The sequence below is a fragment of the Stigmatopora nigra genome, chromosome 6 (genome assembly GCF_051989575.1).
Source record: "Stigmatopora nigra isolate UIUO_SnigA chromosome 6, RoL_Snig_1.1, whole genome shotgun sequence".
Taxonomy (NCBI): domain Eukaryota; kingdom Metazoa; phylum Chordata; class Actinopteri; order Syngnathiformes; family Syngnathidae; genus Stigmatopora; species Stigmatopora nigra.
This window is the reverse complement of record NC_135513.1, coordinates 5,981,882-5,997,391: the sequence shown is the minus strand read 5'-3', so window position 1 is coordinate 5,997,391 and position 15,510 is coordinate 5,981,882. Positions and strand designations below refer to the sequence as shown.

At 37.7% G+C, this 15,510-nt stretch overlaps 1 protein-coding gene across 1 annotated transcript; it reads left to right on the top strand.

The window, feature by feature from the left end:
* Positions 1-2,025: 2,025 nt before the first annotated feature.
* kitb (KIT proto-oncogene, receptor tyrosine kinase b) lies at positions 2,026-15,295 on the top strand. The gene is made up of 21 exons (XM_077719406.1): positions 2,026-2,236; positions 5,047-5,322; positions 5,415-5,702; positions 6,556-6,695; positions 7,250-7,418; positions 8,233-8,422; positions 8,508-8,623; positions 8,702-8,816; positions 9,266-9,453; positions 9,786-9,892; positions 10,578-10,704; positions 10,789-10,893; positions 10,972-11,082; positions 11,607-11,745; positions 11,844-11,908; positions 11,987-12,078; positions 12,206-12,328; positions 12,575-12,686; positions 12,807-12,906; positions 13,287-13,392; positions 13,558-15,295. The coding sequence occupies exons 1-21, from the start codon at positions 2,167-2,169 to the stop codon at positions 13,687-13,689; spliced, it is 2,871 nt and encodes a 956-aa protein (XP_077575532.1). The 5' UTR covers positions 2,026-2,166; the 3' UTR covers positions 13,690-15,295.
* Positions 15,296-15,510: the final 215 nt, after the last annotated feature.

The following is a 15,510-nucleotide window of genomic DNA, read 5'->3' as shown; positions in this document are numbered from 1 at the left end:
ACACACAGACTCTCACACACACATCCAAATATACGCACGCTAAGTCAGAATGAGTCAGCCCAGATCTGCTATAGACGTTCACCTCATATGAATAATGGAAAAGGCGGTGGCAATAAACCTCTCAAGTGACGTGAACTCAGTGGAAATGGACACACAGTGGATGGACAGTTTTGATGAAGAACGGCATGCAGTCTCATCCTCCCAGAAACATATGTTAGGCTTAGGTATAGTGTACGTACTTTGATATCTTTGGTTTGTTGCGCTGAGCAGGTGCTTTACACCTGAAAACAATGATGAGGGTTCAGGAGCAAATAATGATGATAGATTTTGAGTCATTGGATCCTTTTTTGCTGGTTTTGGGGCACTATAACTACTTTTATTTGCTATATGTTAGTTTCTGCTGAACTTGTTGACCCCCTCTACCAGCCCCACTCCTTTTCTTGTAGAAAATATACAATTATATTGCTTTTATCCCCCCTGCTCACAACAAACTGTCCCTTTAATAATTGGAGTAAAAAAAAGAAAGAAGCAGATGACTAAAAAGAATAAAATAGAATTTAGTACATCATCTAACTCCAATGGGGACATTTTGTAGTAAACAAATCTATCGCAGAATACCCTGTGGTGACAAATATAATATTTAATTTGTGCACTTAATGACCACTCAGCCACAAAAAAAGACTCCATGTTCTTTGTGTGTGCTGTTTAAAATCTTATCATGAGCTCAAAAAGGCACAAATAGCCACAGGGTAGTGAGAAATTCATCATGTGCGTAAGAAAAACATAACTGTCCCAGTGTCCGTTCAGGAACAAGAAAACACATTAATTATAGAAACAACACACACATACATGTATGGTATGCTCACACACAAACAGTGGAGCAAATTGAAGTGTCTCTTTCATGCCAAGAGATGCTGTGTATCAATAAAACCACATTTGGCCCATGAGAGTGACATTTGCATTGTGATTAAAACAAAATAAGAGATCCTTATTCCTTTAGCCTCTGGATGAAATTCATTAGTTTTTATTGTCTTACCTCACCCCCCCTAATCCCCTAACCCTAACCCACCCTTCACGCAACATGTAGTCACCCAGAAATAAAATGTCTACATTTTAGTTTCAGATAAGAATGTCAACACAATTTGTGGTAAGAGGTAAATAAATGAAGTTAGACTTGAATCACTATTAAATGAGCAGGAAATTTTGATAGCAACTTTATTAGTAAAAAAAAACCAGAAAAACAAAATGTATTAAATATAAACCTAAGGTGTTTATCATATTGTTTAATTTTGAGACACACTCACATGCATTTACTAATATTTGATGTTGTTTGATGATACATTAATATGCCTCTGGCAATAAATATAAAGTGAATTATTGTTTAGTCTTGTGATAATTCTAATTACAATAAAGTGAAGCAGCCTTTCCCCTTGAGGAAACAAATAAAATGTGTAAAAGTTTAAAAACATCGCACATTTCCAAACATTTTTAGTTGCTTTAACTAATAAAGTTAGCTATAAATATCCAAATAATACAATGATAAACCATATAATTGATACTGGTTTCCAAAATATTTCTGCAATAATCAACTTAAAAGTGGCAATCTATGAGAAATATCTTTCAGTATGATTTGGTCAGAGTTAAAGTTGTACATTTTTTTACATAGTTTTTTTACAAGGAAACATGGAAATGATCCCGATTCTCATTGTAAAGGCAGAAAAGGGTCCATTATCAACTCAATGAGCATCACAATGGGAAGAAACACTCAAGTGTGAAAAGAGGCTGTCACATTTGGTGCATTAATAACTCATCCAAACAAATTAGAACAACATAAAACTGTTGCACCAGTTTTTGTTTATATTCTCTCCACAATAATGCATACACGTTGGAAATTGTCAAGTAAATTTCCAGTAATGCCCCACTCATCACTTTTGGCCTGCCTCCAGCCAATACGGGACAGGGAGGAGGTGCCCATGTGAGGGAGGAGAATCTAGAGAAGGAGGAGAGGCTCAATCCAATGCACTGTTTTTAATCCATCACCGAGAGCTCCACTTCCTAACGCACCACATACAAAAGAGTGGGTCGGTTCTTGCCATGCTGGATGCAGTTTGGAGCTTTTTTATGATGGTGCAGGATGTTATGAGACATATGGAGTAAAGCAACAAGATGGAAAACTTCAGCAGGGCATGCCTGTGGATTGTTTTTGCATCACAGTTGATTTTCCTGCCACTGACAGGTAGGAAACACTTTTGTTGTGGAAATAGCCTTGGTCACTGTTCAGGACTGAAATTCTGCACTGGATATACACAATAAGGTTTATATTTGGTAATATATATGTTTTTATGGTTGCATAGTTTGGTATTAGTTTAGAGATGATCAACATACAGTATAATGTCTATAAAGCTCATAATTTCAATGATATCTATTTATAAATACATGGGGAATATACTTATACATGCCAATTTTCTACATATGTTTGAATGATGTGTTAAAAAATGGACACATGATTTATTTATTTTTAATTTTAAACAACTGTTCAGCTGCTTAGACATGGAGTATTGCAATCTGAGTCTCCTTATAGAGTGAAAAGTTTGATGTACTCCCAGTGCGGTTGTTTATATTTTAGTTTAATGAATTAGGACAAAGCAACACACAGGTAGTTTTTTGTGTGGACAGAGAGAAAGGAGTCACAGATTAAAAACAGAAGAAAATAACTAATAAACAAACATGACAAAATCCTTTTTAGGCACATATATGTATAATTATGTTGCATTTATATATACATTGACATACTACAATGAGAGTCCAAAATGTTGTTGTTTAATCAGTTTATTTGAAAGGACATCAACTATTTACTAAAAGTACAATGTTCTCAAGTCGTAATTGAAAGAGAACAGAAAAGAGACTATGCATATTATATCTGCCTATTTGTACATCTATTACAAGCCTCTCCAAAATGGCTGAAAGGTCACTTAACTCAATCAATTTAAAAATAAAATGTCATGTGGAAGTTAAAGTATAGGCTAAGGCTGCTTTACTGTGAAGATCTGTAGTCAACATTATTTGAGAGAGCTGGCAGCGATCCGTCGCAACAAAAGAGTAAAACAGGCACGCTCCACAGACCAGAAAGAATCAATCTTATTTACTTTTTATACACTTCTCCAAATTAAAAAAAAGGCAACGTCACACTAAATAAATGTGGACAAATCAACTTGGTAATTTGTTGCTTTCATTTTGTACATTTGAGCACTCAATAATACTCAGATAAATTGAACTGTCCACTAACCATGAGTCAGCCCAAATGTGCAAACAATATGTAAAACACAACAACATCAAGATTTTTACAAAACAAATACTCTTGTATTTATTGATCATTTTTATCAACTGATTTCCATCCAAAGTAGGAAAATCATTGTAAAACTCATTGTTGATTTGGCTCTTCAACAATGCTGTCAATGTTTGCGTTCCTGGAGTAGGCATGGGCATATTTAGGAATTTAACGGTACAGTTTAACTGAACTTTTGAGCTCAAGTTTACAGATGGTATCTATCTTTATTTGCATAACCATCTCAGCCAATTGGATGACGATGGGGGAAGGGGGGCGCAGTTGGGAGTATCCCGTATTCTCCAACCGGGGCAACAGGTGTGTTGTCAGTTGAGAATTAATCCATTATTCATCCAAAACTGATGCTTCTATTGAAACCGGTCAGTAAATAACATAGAGATCTGCACACATGCTAAACAGTTAGGCAAACAAAACTAACATGACATCAACATTTATCATTGAGCGTTCACAAGGAAAGAAGAAAATGGATGTTGACTTTTCAGAGAGGTGACAGTTTACGTACCCGTTGGAGCTGGGCTCAGTTTAGCCCAAAGGCACAACAGTCGTATGGAGATCCTGTTCCTGCAAAAAGGGTCAAACATACAAAAAGGGGGAACTGACAGAAAAAGACTTGCTGAACTAAGACTTAAATATGAGATTGATTAATTCATTCGAACAGAATCATTTTAAAGGCCTGAGGTCACGGTTACTCAGCAGTGGACAGCACATACTTATTGATTATTCCACTAAGGGTTAGATAGCTTTATATCTTCAATGGCTGTGTGCCAATGAAAACTTTCTTTTTAATCCCCACATTAAGAACCATACTTAATGTACTCTGCTTTGTCCTCTTCTGCGCTGTTTGTTAATTTTAGAAATGCGAGTATTCACTTTGGCTTGATACCAGACAACGTCACTATGCGATGTATTCCAGTCTTATGTACTTTCTGTTATTTTCTATCAAAACCAACATACAAAAGTTACATAACAGAATGGCTCAGTGTGTTTTTCTTCCTTGTTATTGGGCATATCAAAAACTCCACATAATAACCTACTTTGTTGGCAAAACAGTGAAGAAAACATCAAAATACTGACTGGCGAAAGAATGAAATACTTTTCCACTTGATGGCAAAAGACATATTTAACCCTAAAAGGGTACCAATTTAACTCATTGGCTGCCGTTGACTGCGTTAGATGTCCAATCCATTTTGACATGCATAACATTGGACAGTCAGAATGGATTGGAAATGTAGTCTATAGTCTTATTCATTTATTATGGTAATTCATACAGCTTTTATTATTATAGTCATAATTTATCCTTTTCAGTTCACTTGCTTGAATGGAAACAAAGAGTAAATTCATAAAAATAGTCACTTGCTCAATACAGATGTGAAGGGTCTCACTGTACTGACCATTGTCCCTGAAAGGGTTAACCAGTGAATAAAAAAATGGGTTATTGCAATTACATCACCTTTGGCTATAACTGGACAGGCATATATTTTATACCTGCTCAGAGCCTTACTGACTAATTTGAGATGAGCTCATCATTAGTTCAGGGTACCTACTTGTGGGAACATTTAAGTTTGGTCATTATTACCAAAAGTTTTGGGCACATTTTCCAGCATACACATAAAATCCACTGTGAGGTAAACTTGTTTTGGCTGTCCAAATATTTTATTTTACTGTATTGTAGTTAAGGCTCATCCTTTGTCTTTTTCCAGGGTGGTGCAAACCTGTCATCTCCCCCAGTGGGCCTCACATAGTTGTTCCCAAGAGGGGGAATCTTGAGCTCCATTGCTATGACAATGCCAGCACGTCTGGCGCCACATTTAGGTTGAGGTGGCAGAGGGAGAACGCTCGTAGACTGGAGGGGGAATCTGAGGAGGCCGGCGTGGCTGTTGTCAAGGTGCCCGTAGTGCAAGCCTACCACATGGGTCCCTATGTGTGCATCAATAACAGCACACTGGAGCGTGCTTCTATCTATGTATATGTGAACGGTGCGTCTTTGAGGCAAGGGGAATCCATAGGACCAGTGAGTCCACTTGAATTCATGTACCTTACAACAACACCTTATATTTTCTCTGCACAGACCCTGTCAATAGTGCATTCCAGCGCACTATGGTCAACAACATCCTGGTGCGAGCGGGCGAGAACTGTACCATTCCCTGTGTGGTGACCAACCCGGAAGTCACGTTGCTGGGTTTACAGACGTGTGAAGGGCGACCTTTGCCCTCCAACATGAAATACTGGAGTCACAATGAGCAAGGCATTATCATCGACAATTCGAAAAAGGAGTTTGAAGGTTGCTACATTTGTGTGGGACAGCTTGGTGGAGATAAAGTGACGTCAAGCCAATACACAGTGGATGTGCTACCAGGTAACCAATGGTCATATTTTCTAATGCTGTTTACTGGTTTCAACAGCATGTCATCATGGCTGTATTATATTTCTCATTTAAGTGCTAATGAATTATGACAACTGGTGGCCAACTGGGCATTACCCCATCTATCCCACATTCCAAATGAGTGGTCAGTAAAGACTCTAAATTTTACCTAGACGTCACGTCCTAGGGGTCACTCTGGTTTCCTTCCACAGCCCAAAAACATGCATGGTGGGTGGGCAGATAGTCCACTCAAAATTGTCCCTAGTTATGAGTGTGTGGTTGCATTGTTGTTTGTCTCGATGTGCCCTGCAATTGGCTGGCAACCAATTTAGGGTACTATAAAAAAAGTTATTAAGAAGCACAGTCATCACAGGACTGATTTGAAAGTTGCAGTAGATAAATAGCTTGTTTATTCTCTGCAACGGCAACACTATGTCCAGACAAAGACACCCTGGGAGATAGAATTGGCATGCTTTTTGAATGACGTGGAGAAGGAGTAAAACATGTCTGAAGGTGAAAGACACAAGGATTAACTGAACGGTATGCTGAACAAACGCTTAGTAATGTTGTATGAGGACTTCATTTGGCCTAAATAGGGTTGGGACAACCTTGGTTAAACATGACCGCTGGTGATGTCAATGAAATTTATTGAAAGAAGTAAATCATGCATTTTGAGTGTGCCTAAGGCTTTGGGTATGCAAATATAAACCCAATATGTGAATGCATTTTCATTTCAAACTGGCATTTATAGTGGGTGTAAAAAAATGTTTTTGTAGATAATTTATATTCATCAATTTTGCCAATCCAATAATTGTCAAATGACTAAAAATTATTTCACTTTTTGCAGTTCCATTGATCCTTCCAGTCATTACATTATCCCAGAGGGACAAGGTCATCTTGCGTAATGGAGAGAAGTTTGAGCTTACTTGCAGTTCTTCCAATGTCGACCCATACTTTCAAGTCAAGTGGGACTATCCGTCAACAGCGGTGAGTTTTACATCAACCATTGTGGTCAGTGGCTTTTCTATAGGCACGTGAAGAGCATAACATAAAACTAAAAATCACTTGGGTCCTTCTTTCTCTAAACTGGTTAATGGGATTTCCATTAGTTCATTCCATTTTCCATATAATTCAATGAAAAACACTGAAGTAGTTTTTTCAAAAGATTAGTGGACAATTTCCAGGCGCTTTATCATGTGGCCTTTCTTTTCGTTTGTCTGTATGTTCGATAACCACAAAGAATGCATAGACTTTTTGGGACTCAAGGCGTTATTCAGCATCAAGTGATTCAATTTTGATGCTCAAAGGTCACATCCATCACATTCTCATGTAATGTGACAAGTCAGGTAAGCCCAAAGGGAATTTCATTAGATCGGCAATGAAGACATCAACAAATTCAATGAATTCCAGTGATTATGAAAAGGTCAATTTCCATCCAAGTTGTGTGAAAAGTTTTAGTTTTTCTCAAAATAGAGATGAGACCTTTGAAAAAGTCAAACTTGTAAGTGCCTTGTAGAACTCCTGATGTTTTGTTTCACCAGCATCCAGAAGAAACTCACACCTCACACATCCTGTCTGGCTCTCGAGGTTATGAACGGGCCTCTTTACTCACGATTCAATATGTGAACCAATCGGATTCGGGTATGTACCACTGTTTGGCCAGCAATGAGATTGGTAGCAGCTCCACACCACTCCACCTTGACGTCTTTGGTAAGTAAAGCAAAGCACTTACAGAGTTGCATTCTAAGATGCTATTACATCATTCGATCTAATTAGGGAATCTCCAATAATACCATGACAGATATAATCCTCCATACTCAGTACTAAACGTGCTGCTAAAAGAATTATCTCCTTAAAGTCAATAACTTGATCTTTCTCGAATTGGGCAGCAGCCAAGCCAAAATTCTTCCTTCATACCTTCCTAATATGCAGGACCTATATTACCAATAAAACATTAAGCCAAATGATAAATGTCCTAATATTTGCATATTATGCAAAGTAGAGGCCCCAAAGGAACAATATATCTAAGGATGCAACCATAACAACCTCTGAATTTGTGCACATGTTAGGATATGACTTGATTACAAGACCATGGCAACGTGGTGCTATAAAATGGTGTCTCTAAAATGCAGAACAAACATTTAAGAAAACTGGGATTTACAATGTACCAATAACTGGACCACTCAGTCTCATTTCAAAATCCAGATTTAAAAGGAAATTTAATTCATTTATTCTACATGCAAGCGCTAGATAAGAAATTCCTTAATGAATGATTTTTAATGCTGATTGACAGGCATGACATTTAGATTGACAGCAGGAGAAAAAATAAAAACAAAATATTATCGTGTTAGTTATGTATAGTACTTGTTTCTTTTTGACTCCATTCAAAATATAAGCTTTTCTATTGGTTTTGAATAATGTAGTGATTCATTTTTGGAATTAGAAACCATATTATAAGTACATATGTTTAAAAGGAAATATGACTGATTGTTTGCTTAATAACAAAATCTTCTCCGTTTTATAGCCAAGGGATTCATTAACATGTTAAGTCCCCCAAGTCCCGTCCAGGCCGGAGTCCGAGAAGGGGAGAGTTTGAATCTCAAAGTGGAATTTGAGGCCTATCCAGTTCCCAGAGTTCTCTCTTGGTCTTACAACAACAAAATACTACTAAACACCACAGAGCATGTCATCACTATCCACCAGCACAAATATAGGTACCATTTTAGCAAGTATTCATATGCAAGATTGAGAACACTCTCACCAGCTAAAATAATAAATCATATGTGACTTTACATTTAGGTTTATCAGCGAGTTGAAGCTGGTGAGGGTTCTTGGCTTAGAGGGTGGTGTCTATAAATTCTCAGCGAGTCATGAGGACGCGACAATCAACCATTTATTTCACGTATATGTCAATAGTAAGTCAATTCTTCAACATTAAACAAGTTCCTAAGATTGATGACATTGTGATTATGATTATCTATTCCCTTTTCAAGGTAAACCGGTCATTATTGGTCAGGAAGGGCCAGTTGATGGTCAAGTGCGGTGTGTTGCTGCTGGTCACCCAGTACCAAAAATCAGCTGGTACATCTGTGACGTTCCCCACACAAGGTATTTCATCAGCAACAAGCACAAAACATTTTTCTAAATGTATTTTATTTTATTTAGATTTATTAATCTTTGTAATAAACTTGGGCCTGTTTTTGAATAGTATTTTTTTATTGTTATATTTTTTTCCCAAAATTTCCTTCAATGAATTGTCTCATTTTATTTAGAATCATTCATATAGTACATATAATGTATTTCCTGACGTAAAATACAAGCGGGTTAATACTAATATGATGTCAAATGGAGTAAGCAAAATATTGCCCTGTGGGCCTCAACAAGCCCATGGACCAACAGTCTTTCATAAATATAGTGAAACAAATTCAGAGAAAACAAATGAAAACTGGTGCATGAATAAAACCAGAATGATCATATTTTAACACTGACCAAAATCTGTAATTTGATGAAAAATTATAATTTTGCCCCATAATATCTTTCACATAACCTCTTCACAGGTGCTCACACCTGCCTAATGCCACCCAATGGGACACTGCAGATGTTGTCATGGTGACCGAGTCAACCTTTAGTAGAAGTGAAGTGGAGAGTCGACTGAACATTAGCAAAGAGCGCGGCAGTTATCACACACTGGAATGTGTTGCCTCTTCAGAGCATGAAGAAGCATATACACTCTTCTCAATTAGCGGTAAAACATTATTTTTCTCTAATTTACACACGCACAAGCACAAATGAATGGCAGAGCAGTGCCTGCATTTATTTCATCTTGTAAACCTCACTACAAAAATGCACACAAACATTTGTGTGCAGGCCAGGTGTGTGATTACTGGCTGCAGAATGAATCAGATTAATATATGCTGACTATGCAGGCTAGGATTAGATGGTGTCGCCACGCTAATCTGAAACACAAAACAAATAACATTGCTGCAGCTGTCTGTCTTAATCCGGAGGTTGCCTGAGGTCATGTTTTGTGTATAAAAATGTTTGTAACTCCCGATTTTGGCTTTGTGTCTCGAACAGAACGACTTGTCCCCCATGAACTGTTTACACCGCTTTTAATTGGCATGGTGGCCACTGGTGCCTTCCTCAGCCTCTTCCTGGTGGTGCTGTTATACAAGTACATGCAGGTGTGAGAATGTCATATTTGAATGGTTTTGATCCCGGGGTTACAATATATAAACTGCCTTTAACAATTAAATTCAAATGATAGATACTCATCACCTGATGAGACGTTCTTCACACATGATTAAAGTCAGCATCTTCGAACTGCCATCGTGCAAATAGGCTTTTGCATCTTTTTGGGGGGTGGTGGTGGTGGTGGTAGCGGTTGGTAATTTGAATGTCTTCTAATGAAATTTAAATGACTCAGTCAACCATTAGAGAGATTCAATTGGCACACGTCTGGAACAGCATGACATCTTGCTCTTATTCCAGTGCAGTGACTCATACTCTAATTAGTTTACCTCAAAACGTAAAGTGCATGGGGAGCAAATTACTGCATATGGTGCGAATGGAATAGCATTGAGGGGAGCCCAAACTAACATAGACTTTTTAGCGAAAATGAGGTAGACTTGAACAATACAATAAATTACAAGGCATGATATGTGTAGTAAAATGAATTAAGAGATAACATATTTCCCTAGAACTGTAATTGTAGTAAATGCAAAAAAACAACTACACCTCCAAATGATTTGCTAAAGTAATGAAAAAAATCATCATTGAAAATGTTGTGCAGAACACTCTAAATACTACATCAAATTCCTAAACTTAGGTTAATTGTGTTGTTGTCTTTTCTTTTTCCCTTTTGAATAGAAGCCCAAATTCCAAATCCAATGGAAAGTCATCGAAAGTATCCATGGCAACAACTACATTTACTTTGACCCCACCCAGCTTCCCTATGACTCTAAATGGGAATTTCCTCGGCAGAAGCTGCGTTTTGGTAGGGAAAAAGAACATGTGTGCATACTTCTCTTACTCTCTATCTGTGGTTTGATGCAAAAAGTTCATGTGTATGATCAATCAGGTAAAATCCTGGGTTCTGGAGCATTTGGAAAGGTGGTGAGAGCCACAGCGTATGGCATGTGTTCAGCTGATACAGTGACAACTGTCGCCGTCAAGATGCTCAAACGTAAGTGGTTAGTTGATTTCGATTTTTTCCAATCAGCATGAGGATGTGTCACTGACCTGCTTGATGATGTAATCGTAGCAAACGCTCACGCCACAGAAAAGGAGGCGCTGATGTCAGAGCTGAAGGTACTGAGTTACCTGGGCAACCACATGAATATTGTTAACCTGCTTGGAGCCTGTACGGTCGGAGGTGAGAGCAACTTCAAACTAAATAAAAGTAGACTCAAGCTTTTGTTCTTATAGACTCTTATATTATCATTCTGTTGCGTTTGCCTGACTTAATTATTGATTTCTGTTGTCTTGGATGCCTTAAAAACTACTGAGTTGCAGCAATGTAATACAGTTACTATTATGCTTTCAATGGAAATCAGTTATTGGACCGTGAAGTCAATGGCAAGCAGCCATGACAAGAAGCTGACTAAGTGCTGTAAGACAACATTAAAAACTGTGCCTTTTTGGGCCTGGCAATTGACCACCATGTCGGAAAGACACTTGGTATGAAAAGTCCTCATTTAGACCTATTGAGTACTGACGGAGTAGAGTACAAATATTGGCATTTTGTCACACAGCTTTCAGATTTTCACAATTTGTTTGTGCAAATGTCGATTGAGTAAACTGACGCTGTAATGAATGACTTCTAATCACAAACACTATTTCCCTATTAGAACTGAGTTCCAAGCAATTGAGTTTATAAAATCTTCTGCAACCTTCCAGGTCCAATTTTAGTTATCACTGAATACTGTTGCTATGGCGATCTCCTCAACTTCTTGCGAAGAAAAAGAGAGTCCTTCCTAAATTCCCAAACCGGTAACGCTTGCTATCACAACATCACCAAACACACAGAGTCCTCAAGGTGAGTCCTAATCTTCCAAAAAAATATATATATATATATATATATTCCTAACATATGAAAATACCTTCACATTGATTGCTGCATGTGTTGTGCACCAGAGAAGTGACAGGCACAGAATATATGCCCATGCGTCCCTCAGACAAAGAAAGGTCGTCACAGACAGGTAAACCTTTCCCCATAACATGCATATCATATACTGTAAATAGGACGTATTTGTAACATAGTATCCGGTCCCTTTTAGAAGATGTAGATGAACTTTCTTTGACTGCCGAAGACCTCCTGAGCTTCTCATACCAAGCAGCAAAAGGGATGGAGTACATCACCTCTAAAAATGTAAGTCTTTCTCAAGATTTTATTACCAACCACAATATTAGGTACACATAATAAATAATCCCTCATTACCAGATGCTATTTTTAAGTCAGTATACTCACTGTTTTTGTTTGGGTTGTGTATATGCAGTGTATTCACAGGGACATTGCAGCCAGAAATGTTCTGCTCACTCATGGTAGGGTGGCCAAGATTTGTGACTTTGGTTTGGCACGCGATATTACCACCGATTCCAGCTACGTGCTACGAGGCAATGTGAGTTCCAAACTTCCGACTTTGTAAATCCTTCTATTCTGCATTCTCGTCTAATGTGATTTTGGCATAGGTGCACTTAGTGTATGTGCAATCTTATTATTACTATTATTAGTTTTACTACTTATTGTGTATCTTTAATCAGCTGTGGACAATGAATTAGTTTTATTATTTTCAATGATTTACAGAAATCATTAGACAACAACAAAAACAATCTATACCATGTAATGCAGCTTTTCGTCCCTGCAGGCACGTCTTCCAGTCAAGTGGATGTCGCCTGAGAGCATCTTTGATTGTGTCTACACATATGAGAGTGACGTGTGGTCTTACGGAATCTTGTTATGGGAAATCTTTTCTTTGGGTAAATAGTTTAGAGCCATGGATCAGCTGTAGAATGTCCCAAAAAATATTATTACCTATCTGAAAAGTTCCTATGTTGTTCATAAATTATTGGATAAGATTTTAAATGTGTATGATGCAGGTAATAGTCCTTATCCAGGCATGCAGGTGGGCTCAGCATTTTATCGACTGATTCAAGAGGGCCATCGGATGAGCAAGCCTGAATTTGCACCCATTGAGATGTAAGTGTGTGTGTGTGTGTTTCAAGAAAAATGCATTGCCTTGCACCAAGCCAGATGCAGTGTGTTTCACAATCATTTAAACAAAAAAAACAGTTTTAGGTCATAATCAAATTCCAAAAAATGGTCATTTTATATGAACCTACTCCCATAATTGCAAATTCTATCCATTCAGTTATCCATTTTTGATGGTGCTCATCCAATGGAGGTTTACAGATAGCAGACAAATCAACATTAATTCTCAAATTTGCACATCCACTTTGTGAGGATTGAACAAAAAATACCTAGAAAGCGAACTACTACACCATCAATAGATTAAAGTGATAGAACCTCAAATAACATTTTATAATTGATATTGTACGTGGAACTGCATTCCCCTCCAGGTATGACATGATGCTTTCATGCTGGAATCAGGACCCCTTGAAAAGACCCTCTTTTAGAAAGCTGGTGGAGAGGACTGAGCTTCTTCTGTCGGAGAATACCCGGAATGTAAGTAGAGCAATCCATGAATGATTTGGATTGTGTTCTAATATCACATGCCTTTCCCTCATGATGTTTTGTTCATTATATTCTGTTATCTTCAGCATATCAGTTTCTGGAGTATTTTTGTGTTAGGGAAGGCTAACATTAAGATCACGAATATATCATTCCCAGATTTACCTGAAGCTGAGTAATGCCGCAGAGAATGGAGTGTCATCACGACGACTGAGCTCGGTGTGCAGCACCACGGCGCCTAACCAACCCTTACTGCAGAATTCCGTGGACGTCTTTCTAGACTATGTCTAAAAACATCCCCGGAAATACATAAAGGTCTCACATTATTTTTGTAATTAAATAATCGTAGTAATCTGCTGCATGTAGGAAGCGAGTCCCACAAAAATATTGTGACAATACTGTACTTTAGTACTGAATATTACGAATTTCAGGCTGAGTAAATACACAGATCCAGATTATTTAAATCATGTCTATGCCAAGGCCCGAGGGCCCGAACACTTAATGTGCCCTACTAAAGGAGTTACTACTTGCTGTTTTATGATAAATAGGTTTGCGCTTTCTGTTTTGGCAGAATATCTGGAGTGAGAATTTCTCTTATTCTTCACTTATCGTGCACAACAATTATTAATATCATTTTTTTAACAAATCCCTACATAATAATTGGTATGATGGTTCTCGGTGGAAGCCTCCGAGTGCCAACTTTAGATCTGTAATATCCCCAGTCAACTATAAATCATTGTTGCTTCACAACATTACATTACATATCGGTTTGCAAAGAAAGATCTACATAATATTCATAATATTTAGTGTGTGTCCCCTTTTATCTCAAGTAACCAAACTTCTTACATGCATGTCAAGGAAAAGCCTGCTATCTTTAAAAGGAATGCAATTCTTACTTGTGCTCATAGGGAGCTCAAAAGAACCAACAAAATGACAATAACATTATAACTGAGAACCTGAATGCACAAGTCTTAACAAGCACTGGCCTTCCAGCTTCATGCAAACTGTGATATGGAACAATTAATAGCTGGATCATTTGTGCATATGACATTTTAAGAGAGATACATACCCACTCTAAACTGCCCCTGGGAATGAACGTGAGCGAGGAAGGTTGTCCGTCTCCTTGTGCCCTGAAAGTTTATCGCGTATAACATTTTCAACAAAAATCTTAATAAAACAGGACTGTAGTAGACACACTGGATATGACATGTACTGCTGCTCTCAGTGATGTCTTGTTTATTGCTCTGTGCAGTACAATTTTAAGCTATCAAAGCATTTTTTTTTTTTTTTTTGCTGGCTGCGATTGACTGGCCGCCAATTCAGGGTCTCCATCCCTGGTGCCCATAGTTGGCTGGGATAGGCTCCAGCACCCCCTATGCTTGTGAGCAAAGCAGTATGAAAAATGAATGAATGTTTTCATTTGCTTTGCAGTAAATGTTCTGCTTGATACTCTACTGTGGTTGATATGCAATGTTTAGCTTCTAATCAGCTTAGTAGGGGGAAAAACATGAAATCAATCAAATGAAATTGGCCTTAAGGCGTAACCACTATGATGTGAGTGTCATTGCGGCATGCAAGTGTAAAATCTTTAAAAAAAATCTGTTCTTACATGTGAATTGTATATTTGACTGTTTTAAGTATCATGTATGATGTCATTGTGGGGTAGGCCTGTTAATTTGGTGTTTCAGATTGTTTGATCTGTGTGTGTGTGCTCTTGGTCTGATGTGTCATGTGTGTAAGAACTGTAAATATAATAGAAATGTGCCTTTAGATTTTGTCTGGCTGTGTCTGATTGTCATGAGAGCACACAGTTTGGGTTGGAGATCTCTGCAGTTTTGATAAAGTTTGTTGACTTGTTATAATAAAGAGAGGACCTATCATGGTAGAGGCAACCAGATGTCCACTTTTTGTCTCATTGCTTCGGAACTGAGTTGACAGCGAAAATGTGCTACTTAATACTTGGTTTTTAGCACAACACCAAATATAAATGACCTTATGTTGAAAGGTGGTTGTTCAAAATATGATTGGCATTCATATTGGCATTCAATGTGAATTGTAAATTTCCTAGATACCTGATAACTTGAAAAATAATATTCATTTTACAACAAAAAA

Bases quoted from the DNA above. Each gene is read 5' to 3' on its own strand.
- kitb (XM_077719406.1), top strand. From the start codon at position 2,167: ATGGAAAACTTCAGCAGGGCATGCCTGTGGATTGTTTTTGCATCACAG. The intron at 6,696-7,249 runs GTGAGTTTTACA...TTGTTTCACCAG, and splicing joins GGGACTATCCGTCAACAGCG to CATCCAGAAGAAACTCACAC. The intron at 8,817-9,265 runs GTATTTCATCAG...ACCTCTTCACAG, and splicing joins TGTGACGTTCCCCACACAAG to GTGCTCACACCTGCCTAATG.